Source organism: Musca autumnalis, unplaced genomic scaffold (assembly GCF_047663935.1).
Source record: "Musca autumnalis isolate F117 unplaced genomic scaffold, ASM4766393v1 scaffold_4, whole genome shotgun sequence".
In the NCBI taxonomy this organism is placed as follows: Eukaryota; Metazoa; Arthropoda; class Insecta; order Diptera; family Muscidae; genus Musca; species Musca autumnalis.
This window is the reverse complement of record NW_027411977.1, coordinates 186,457,005-186,468,083: the sequence shown is the minus strand read 5'-3', so window position 1 is coordinate 186,468,083 and position 11,079 is coordinate 186,457,005. Positions and strand designations below refer to the sequence as shown.

Genomic DNA, 11,079 nt, shown 5'->3' with positions numbered 1-11,079 from the left:
CATTTTTTGCTTAAGTTTTCCTTATTTGGTTTTCGTGGTTGGTTTGGTTTGTTTTGTGCTTTGCTTTGGTTTTTTAACTAAGTTTTTCTTTGTGCCACTAACAATAAATTAATTTATTTTTGTTTTAATTTAATTTATATAATAATAATTATAATAATAATAGGTGGAGCTTAAAATTAAAAACAAAAAAATATTTTTTTTTCAATAATGGTGTGTGTTAATGGGTGTGTGTGTGAGTGTTGGTGTGAATGTTTTTTGTTTTGTTGTTTTCCTAATTTATGTTTGTTGTGTTTTTAGTTTCAATTAATTAATTTTAGTTGTTTTGTTTTTTGGTTTGTTTGACATTCAATTACAGTTGTTTTTAATTTATTATATTAATTATTATTTTTTTATTATTAAAGGTACCTAATTTACACAGTAGTTCTTTTCCATTTTTCTTTAGCGTTATACTAAAATTTGTTGTTGTTGTTATCGGGGTGGAAATAAAACAAGAAAAGATATAGAAATAAAAATAGAAAGAAAAGGAGAATATACATCACAATAACTAAGTGAACAATTATTAGTTTATAATTATTTGTGGCAAGTAAAGGAAAGATGCTGAGGCGGCATAGATGGCATGGGCATATATAAATTTCAATTATTAATTTTTGATATTAATTTTTAAAATATGTTAACAAATAAATTTCCAGCATATATTTTTAAACAATATTCCAATTTTTTATGGTTGATTATAGTTGTGTTCCAGAACCTTCAAATTAGTACTATTTAGTACTATTTTATAATTTTTTGCTAGAAATGCGTTCCAGTATTCCAAAACAATAAATTTTAGCAAAATTTGCAGCTCTTATTGCTATTTTCAGCTAGACGAATTTGGCTGTGTAGAAACTAGCAAATCTAGCCGTTTGTAAATTTGACATTTAATTGTCAGGGATACATAGGTAGGAAAAAGATTCAATTTGGTGCATACACACAAACAGAAAAACAAAAGATCAAAACAAAAATAAATGTGAAGCAAATTGTGAGAAAACAAGTAAAAAAATCGTTAACTTCGGCCGGGCCGAACTTTTATACCTTCAACCATAAAATATCTTCAAATAAAATTGATAATGAGGGTCCACAATTTTAGGTGCAAACATTTGTCGACCACGGATACCCCAAATGCCAAAATTATCTATGTATTTTAATCTAAAAAATGTATTCCTTCAGATGGTACCTATATATGGGGTTATATCATAACGTAGACCTATCATGAAAATTTTTGGTGGAAACGTTTTGTAACTGCAGGGGACCTGAAATGTCAAACAATATAACTAAGACCCTCAAAATACAGAAAATCGAGCGGTACCGTTATATGGGGGCTTTAACAAAACATGGAACTATGTTGAAGATTTTTGGTGGAGAAGTTTTGTGAGAACCTCAAATGCAAAATTACAGCTAGTTCGGTTAAAAATTGTAGCTAAAACCCTCAACATACCGAAAATCGGTAGGTGCCGCTATATGGGGGATATACCAAAACATGGACCTATCTTGACGGTTTTTAGTGAAGAAATTTCGTGACCACTCTCTCCGGTGAACTTTTGTGTAAGAAAAGTCATCTCCGGTGAACTTTTGTATAGGAAAAGTCATCTCCTGTGAACTTTTGTATAGGAAAAGTCATCTTCGGTGAACTTTTGTATTTAAAAACTCATCTCCGGTGAACTTTTGTATAGGAAAAGTGATCTCCGGTGAACTTTTGTAAAGGAAAAATCATCTCCGGTGAACTTTTGTATAGGAAAAATCGTCTCCGGTGAACTTTTGTATAGGAAAAGTCATCTCAGGTGAACTTTTGTATAGGAAAAATCATCTCCGGTGAACTTTTGTATAGGAAAAATCATCTCCGGTGAACTTTTGTATAGAAAATAGTCATCTCCAATGAAATTTTGTATAGGAAAAATCATTTCCGGTGAACTTTTGTATAGGAAAAGTCATCTCCGGTGAACTTTTGTATAGGAAAAGTCATCTCCGGTGAACTTTTGTATAGAAAAAGTCATCTCCGGTGAACTTTTGTATAGGAAAAGCCATCTCCGGTGAACTTTTGTATAGGAAAAGTCATCTCCGGTGAACTTTTGTATTGGAAAAGTCATCTCCGGTGAACTTTTGTATAGAAAAAGTCATCTCCGGTGAACTTTTGTATTGGAAAGGTCATCCCCGGCGAACTATTGTATTGGAAAAGTCATCTCCGATGAACTTTTGTATAGGAAAAGTCATCTCCGGTGAACTTTTGTATTGGAAAAGTCATCTCCGGTGAACTTTTGTATAGGAAAAGTCATCTCCGGTGAACTTTGACATTAGCTGTCAAATTACAGCTAATTAGGTTTAAAAATTAGCTTATATCCCTCAAAATACCGAAAATCGGGTGGTACCGTAATATGGGGACTATATCATTACATGGACCTATGTTGACGATTTTTGGTGAAGAAGTTTTGCGACCACAGAGAACCCTTAAATGTCAAATTACAGCTAGTTCGGTTAAAATTGTAGCCGAACATCGGGAGGTACCGTTATATGGGGCCTACACCAAAACATAGACCTATATAAACAATTTTTGGTGGAGAAATGTTGTGACCACTACACCTTTTTCAGATGTAATTCGAAACATTTTAGTTGTAATTCGTAACACTTCATTTGTAATTCGAGAATTCTATTTGTAATTCGTAACTTTCCATTTGTAATTCGAATTATTCCATTTGTAATTCGAATTATTCTATTTGAATTTCGAATCATCATTTGTAATTCGAATTATTCCATTTGACATTCGAATTATTCCATTTGTAATTCGAATAATTCCATTTGTAATTTCAATTCAATTGGAATAATTCAAATTTCAAATGAAATAATTCGAATTACAAATGGAATAATTCGAATTACAAATGGAATTCTCGAATTACAAATGAAATGTTACGAATTACAAATAGAACTCTCGAATTACAATTAAAATAATTCGAATTACATCTGAAAAAGGTGTAGGAACTTTAAATATCAAATTACAGCTATTTTGGTTAAAAAATTTAAGCTAAAATCCTCAAAATACCGAAAATGGGGCGGTACCGTTATATGGGGACTATATCAAAACATGGATCTATGTTGACGAGTTTTTGTGAAGAAGTTTCGCCACCACAGAGAACCTTAAGTGTCAAATTACAGCCAGTTCGGTTAAAAATATTGGTTAAATTCCTCAAAATACCGAAAATCGGGAGGTACCGTTATACGGGGACTATATTAAAACCTGGACCTATATAGAAAATTTTTGGTGGAGAAGTGTTGTGACCTCTAACAACCTTAAATGTCAAATTACAGCTATTTTGGTTAATAATTTTAGCTAAAATCCTCAAAATACCGAAAATCGGGAGGTACCGTTATATGGGGGCTATACCAAAACGTGGTCCGATATAGCCCATATTCGAACTTGACCTGCCTATGGCAAAAAGACACATGCGGACAGACGAACATGGTATCAAGACGAACGATCAAGATTATACATATATACTTTATAGGGTCGCAAGTTATTACTTCAATGCGTTAAGGTAAGGTCACATTAGGCAAATATTTGCTCCAGCGACCGGCATTGTGCGCTTACTGAGAGCAAGTGGGCATAAATTCAATGTATTACTAACACCCACTTGATCTCAGTAAGCGCACAATGCCGGTCGCTGGAGCAAATGTTTGCCTAATGTAACTCTACCTTTACAAACGGAAAACAAACTTAATATACCCTCCATACTATGGTGTAGGTTATAAAAAGAACTTAAGATATGGAGGAATTGTATTCCCTCTTATTAGAGAATTCAACCAGTGAAGAGGAGTGGCTGGACTCAGAAGATGATGACCAATTATAAATTATTGAAATTGAATGTATGAAATGATATTTCAGTTAGGGTTATATAGTCTGTTTTAGACTCAAAGTGCCGACATTTTTAATTTTGATACTTTTAAAATTTCTATCATTTTTCGATTCCTGTACTTTTTGGCAAATGTTGCAATTTTAGAGAGCTGTCTCTTTTGGGAACGGAAACGAAACTTATTTTTAATAATGTCAAATATTTTATTATTTGCAAACATGCCTATGCAAGTGTTTTTGTCTGACTCATACAAAAGTTAAGGTTTAATATGTTAATTCCCACAAAAATTAAATTATACTCATTGTCCTGTTGCAGAACCTAAAAAAATATTATTCTCGATTTTTTAATTAAAAATTTTACATATTTTTGTGTACGGGAGCACACCCTATACTGAATGCCAAACATGCCGTCCATATTTTTCTTTTACTTGCCATTGTTTTTTCTGTTAAATATAAATTTCTATAAATATAATAACAAATTAAAGAAAGTTAAATATTATTAAGTATTTTTTTTAATAGTTTCATAGTTTCGTATTTTCTTTTTGTTTTCATTTTGTTGTAAGGCAGTGATTGTATTGATTTTTCTCCGTCTTCTTTTACTTCTTCTTCTTGTTTTTCAACATTGTTGTTTGCGGCTTTTTGATGTTGTTGTTGTTGGTTAAAAAAAGTAAAATCCTTTTTCAAAAGTTGTCCTGATGATGGTGTTGTTGTTGTCGTTGGCGAAAAAAAGTAACCGAAAAACTCATAAAACTTATTTTTTGGCTGTTAAAGTAATTTTCTTTGTTTCCTCATCATCATCATCTTACAGTTGCTGTGGTTGTTGTTTTTTGTCTTCATATAATAAAGTATTTTTGCTCCTTAATACTGATTTGTTTGGATTTTTAAGTATAATTATTTTACGCTATAAAGAGTTTTTTTGTTTGTTTTCAAGCATTTAGAAAAATCTTGTTTAGGGATAGGGAGGGATGTTACCAACCCCCACTCCCCACCCATTTCATGTTTTCCACTTTTATCTTGTAGTTGTATCAATAATTGCTATTGTGTGTTTCCATAATAGTATACAGTAGAGTTTTTTTGTTTTGGTTTTTTGTTGCTTGCCTCTTTTTGCATAACTCCCCGAGATCTCTGCTTCGTTTACGCCTGCTCTCTTCGCTTTCTTGTGAGTTGTTTTCGGTTTTCTTTGTTTTTTTTATATAGTAGTACCTATAATTACTAATAAAACAATTCTTCGTCTTTCCATGCTGGCCTCGTTGCTGGCATCACATCACACTGTGGTCTCCCGATCGACATGTATATATTCGACCGGCTGCAGCCCGTGTCAGGAAGACGGATCAATAAAGAGCGAGTCTTTTTTGAAATCCTTTTTCAAAGTACCACCATTAATAATAGATTTTTGTAATACAGTTTTCTTACGTTTTCTCAGTAAGCCAAATATGCAGAATATCAGGCAGGCGGTTATGGCGGCCGCTATACAGCCCAACGCTGCAAACACACCGCCAGGCAGTTCGAGCAGTTTCCGTGCTGTACCACATTCCTCTTCGGATTCATCGAAACCTGAGGGACAATTGTGATGACCTGGAAAGACAAAAAAGAAGAAAAATAATTAATACTGATATTTTTTAAATGAATAAATAATGCAGGAATGCCGTAATCAAAAGCAAAAGTCGTCATTCCGATTTTTATACCCTCCACCATAATATGGAGGGTATAATAAGTTTGTTTTTTTCTGTTTGTAACACATCCAACTAATCATTTGCGACCCTATAAAGTATATATTCCTGATAAGCATACAATTCTAAGACGTTCTAGCCATTTCAGCCTGTCCGTCTGTTGTAATCACTCTAGCGTCCGCAATAATTGAAATAGAAGGCTAACATTTTGCACCCGAGTGCCTTTTTCCCATAGGCAGGTCAAGTTCGAAAATGGGCTATATATGTAAGTGCGCGTTTTTGGTACCTCCCGATTCAAGTTATTTTGAGGATTTAGCTACATTTTCCTCTCAAATTGGCTCCAATTTGGCACTTGGAGTTTCAAGAGATCAAAAAAGTTTTGCGCCAAAAATGGTTTTGGTATAGGTCCCATAAAACGGTACCTCCCGATTTAAGGTATTTTGAGGTATTTTTCGACCGAATTAGCTGAAATTTGACATCAAAAAGTTTCTCTACTGAAAAATTGCCAAGATAGGTCCACGTTTTGGTATAGCCCCCATATAACGTTTATTTTGACGTTTTTAGCTACATTTGCAGACCGAATTAGCTATAATTTGTTATTTAGGGTTCCCAGTGATTAAGAAACTTCTCCAACAAGAATTATGGACATAGGTCCTCGTTTAATTGTAGCCCCCAATATTTTTAAGCTTTTTCCTCCATTTTTGACCGAATTAGCTAAAATTTTACACTTGAGGTTTCCAATGACCAAAACACTTCTCCACTAAAACTTGCCAATATAGTTCCACGTTTTGGTATAACCCCCATATAACGGTACCGCCCGATTTCAAGTATTTTGACGTTTTTAGTTACATTTGCAGACCAAATTAGCTATAATTTGTTATTTAGGGTTCCCAGTGACCAATAAACTTCTCCAACACAAATTATGGACATATGTCCACGTTTTATAAAAGCCCCTGTATAATGGTACCGACCGTACGAACAGAGTATCTCATGGTAGAGTGTATCAAAAGTTCGGCCCGGCCGAACTTATCGCTTTTTATTATACCCTCCACCATAGTATAGAGGGTATATTAAGTTTGTTTTTCCGTTTGTAACGCATTGAAATACTCATTTGCGACCCTATATATATATATATATTCTTGATCAGGGTAAAATTCTGAGTCGATCTGTGTATGTCCGTCCGTCCGTCCGTCCGTCCGTCCGTCTGTGGTAATCACTCTAGCATCCACAAAAATAGAGATAGGACGCTGACATTTTGGGAAAATGCATCTTTTGTTTGCAGGCAGGTCAAGTTCGATGATGGGCTATATCGGTCCACGTTTTGGTATAGCCCCCATATAACGGAACCCCCCGATTTACGGTATTTTGACGTTTTTAGCTACATTTTCAGACCGATTTAGCTATAATTTGACATTTAGGGTTCTTAAGTGTCAATAAACTTATATAACAAAACTTGTGGACATAGGTCCACGTTTTGGTATAGCCCCCATATAACGTTACCCCCCGATTTACGGTATCTTGACGTTTTTTGCTATATTTTCAGACCGATTTAGCTATAAATTGACATTTAGGGTTCTTAAGTGTCAATAAACTTATATAACAAAACTTGTGGACATAGGTCCACGTTTTGGTATAGCCCTCATATAACGGTACCCCCCGATTTACGGTATTTTGACGTTTTTAGCTACATTTGCGACCCTATAAAGTATATATATTCTTGATCAGGGTAAAATTCTGAGTCGATCTGTGCATGTCCGTCCGTCCGTCCGTCTGTGGTAATCACTCTAGCATCCACAAAAATAGAGATAGGACGCTGTAATTTTGGGAAAATGCATCTTTTGTTTGCAGGCAGGCCAAGTTCGATGATGGGCTATATCGGTCCACGTTTTGGTATAGCCCCCATATAACGGAACCCCCCGATTTACGGTATTTTGACGTTTTTAGCTACATTTTCAGACCGATTTAGCTATAATTTGACATTTAGGGTTCTTAAGTGTCAATAAACTTATATAACAAAACTTGTGGACATAGGTCCACGTTTTGGTATAGCCCCCATATAACGTTACCCCCCGATTTACGGTATCTTGACTTTTTTGCTATATTTTCAGACCGATTTAGCTATAAATTGACATTTAGGGTTCTTAAGTGTCAATAAACTTATATAACAAAACTTGTGGACATAGGTCCACGTTTTGGTATAGCCCCCATATAACGGTACCCCCCGATTTACGGTATTTTGACGTTTTTAGCTACATTTTCAGACCGATTTAGCTATAATTTGACATTTAGAGTTCTTAAGTGTCAATAAACTTATATAACAAAACTTGTGGACATAGGTCCACGCTTTGGTATAGCCCCCATATAACGATACCTCCCGATTTTCGGTACTTTCAGGATTTTACTTAAAATGTTTAACCGAACGTAGGTTCAAGTTTTGGTATAGCCCCAAAACAAACCTCCCGATTTTCCGTACCTTAGCTTTATTTTTTGGACGAAAATTCTGTAATTTGAAATTTAAGAGCCAACAAAAATTCTGCAACAAAAATTGTTAATTTAAGTTCATATTTTCGTATAGTTCACATATAGGGGTACCTCCGAACTAGCTGTTAATGACATTTGAAGTTCCCACGTTATGTACCGATTTTCGGTATTTTGAGGATTTTATCTACAATTTTTAACCGACTTAGAAGTTATTTGACATTAAAGACTCCCATCAAAAACTGTCAACATAGGTCCATGTTTAATTATAACCCCTATATAACGGTACTTCCCAATTTCTAGCCCACCAAAATTTTTCAACATACATAGTTAGTTATAGGCACCATAAAAAAGGGCCTCCCGAATGAAGCATATTATGTACATTATTTGACATTTTAACGTATCCACGTAAAGTTGGGGACAGGAATGAAAACTAATTATTCCATTTTAGTTCAGAATATTTTATGGTGGAGGGTATGAAAAGTTCGGCCCGGCCGAACTTAACGCTTTTTTACTTGTTTGTTTATTATTATAGTATGGAAGGTGGAGTTGTGCCAAAGGAACTATATGGAACTATCTAGTTCACTTCGCAGTTCCAATGGCCCACATTTTTTCTTTGAACAAACTGCGTATACTTAATATCACACGTTATATTTCATGATGTTACTCATACGTTTTGGAACTAGTACAGGGAACTAGGAACTAGATTACCCAACTCTATTGGAAGGTATATTAATTTTGTATATTCTTGATCAGGATAAAATTCTGAGTCGATATAGCTATGTCCGTCTGTCCGACTCTTGTAATCACTCTACCCAGCAAACCAACCGACATCGTAAAGAAATCGGAACAAAATTCGGACGCTACGTCCGATGTCGGATCCGAAATCGTAACGATATCTTAACGAAAGTTGTATGAAGTGGTTGTCATAATTTCGGAACGAAATGGCGAAACGAAATCGGTCCGACTTCCGAACGAAATCTGAAGAAAATCCTTGGGAAATTCGGAAGGGAAATTTATTTCCGACATTCGTTCCGATATCGGAACGAAATTGGTACAAAATCTGAAGAATTTCCTCTTGAAAAAATCGTTTAGAAATCGGAACGAAATCTAAACGATTTTGCTTTTGAAATTGTTCAGACGTGTCGGACATCCGACATTTGGTTTGCTGGGTAGCGACCGCAATAATTGAGCTAGAACGCTATATTTTTGCACCCGAGTGTCTCTTCTACTTATGCAGGTCAAGTTCGAAGATGGGCTATTTTGGCCCACGTTTTGGTATAGCCCCCATATAACGGTACCTCCCGATTTTCGGTATTTTGAGGGCTGTAGCTACATTTTTTGGCCGAACTACCTGTTATTTCACTTTTGAGGTTCCAAGTGGTCGCAAAATATCTCCAATAAAATTTTTCTACATAGGTCGATGTTTCGGCATAGCCCGCATATAACGGCACCTCCCCATTTTCGGTATTTGGAGGGGTTTAGCAACATTTTGAACGAACTACATAAAATTTGACGTTTGAGGTTCTCAAAGGTCACAAATTATCTCCACCAAAAATTGTCAACATATTTTCTTGTTTTAGTATAGCCCCATATAACGGTACCTCCCTATTTTCGGAATTTTGTGGATTTTAGCAACCTTTTTTGACTGAAGTAGGTGCAGTTTGACGTTTGAGGCTTCCCGTTGAGGTTCTCAGAGGTCACAAAACATCTACACCAAAAATTGTCAACATAGGTCCATGTTTCGGTATAGCCCTCATAGAACGGCACCCCCGAGTTTCGGTATTTTGAGGTTTTTACCTACATTTTTTCACCGGACTACCTGTAATTTGACATTTGAGGTTCCCAAAAATGTTCAACATAGTCCATGTTTTGAAACAGCCGCCATATAACGGTACCTCCTGATTTTCATTGTTTTTAGGGATTTTAGCTAAAATTATTAACCGAACTAGCTGTAATTTGAGGTTCTCAGTTGTCACAAAACGTATCCACCAAAAATTCTCAACATAGGTTAACTCTTTTATATATGCCCCATATAAAGGTGGCGCCCGATTGAAGAAATTGTTTGATACATTTTCTGACCTTATATAGGCATTGGGTTTCCTTGGTCACAAAATACCTCTATTTAAAAGTTCGGCCAGGGCAAACTTAACGCTTTTTTACTTGTTTAACTCTAACCGATAGAGTTTTAATTTTTACACTAAAAAAATATACTTCATTGCATCAATGAACGGATTTCAATGATTATTTTTCATTCGTACTGTGAAAAGTTGCATTAATATAACGAAATATTTAATACATGGTATTGGAATACGTTGGTCCCTAATCAATGACAAATTTCATTGATTTTCACCCATACAAACTGGCTTTTATATTTTTTGAATATTACAGTAAAAGAAGGAAAGCTTCATTGCATCATCGAAAGCGTTTCATTGATGCTGTGAAATGCTGCATTAATATAATGCATTCGTGCTATTTGAATAGGTTAATTCAAAGTCAATGAAAAATTTTCATTGATGTAAGATTTCATTTTGTTATGAAGCTTTTTCTTTCAGGCTAACCACGGTGCTCTTGAAACAATTTTAAATGGAAGGTGCTTACACCTCGGAAGTTTTTGCGGATTCTGAAACTACAATGTTCATAGATGAGAACAATCAAAAAACAAAAAAAATCGCCGGAGCGCTTTTTAAATAAATCGCGATTTAAGTTGACATTTTTAGGGGTTGTTTAGATTTTCGCGATTTAGCTTAGAAACCGCATTTCCTATCAAAATGGGACTAAAACAAATATTGTAGCTATGAAAATTCTCTATGAAAATTCTCTATGGTATTTTCGTAGTTTTTACCATTTTTGAGATATAGAAGTTCAACTCGGGACAATGCACTGACTGTATCGCCCCCTTATAAAATAATGTCATGTAGGGTGCGCCTTAACTAACTTTTGATGAAAACCGCTTACACAGGGAAAGTTTTTGTGAATTCTGAATCAGCAGTGTTCATAGATGAGAAAAATCCAAAAACAAGAAAAAATCGCTGTAGGGATTTTTAAATAAAT

General features: G+C 34.9%; 1 protein-coding gene across 12 annotated transcripts in view; it reads right to left on the bottom strand.

Annotated features, from left to right (window-relative positions):
• Positions 1-320: 320 nt before the first annotated feature.
• LOC141402723 (uncharacterized) overlaps positions 321-11,079 on the bottom strand; it is a 688,471-nt gene continuing 677,712 nt past the window's right edge. For 10 of the 12 annotated variants that reach the window (XM_073984586.1, XM_073984590.1, XM_073984595.1 and 7 more), the window contains one exon: positions 4,487-5,452. In XM_073984586.1, the coding sequence (XP_073840687.1) occupies positions 5,196-5,452 (257 nt within the window). In that variant the 3' untranslated portion in view covers positions 4,487-5,195. Of the gene's footprint in view, positions 450-4,486; positions 5,453-11,079 lie in introns of those variants that run through there. The other 2 variants (XM_073984599.1, XM_073984598.1) reach the window with 2 other exon arrangements.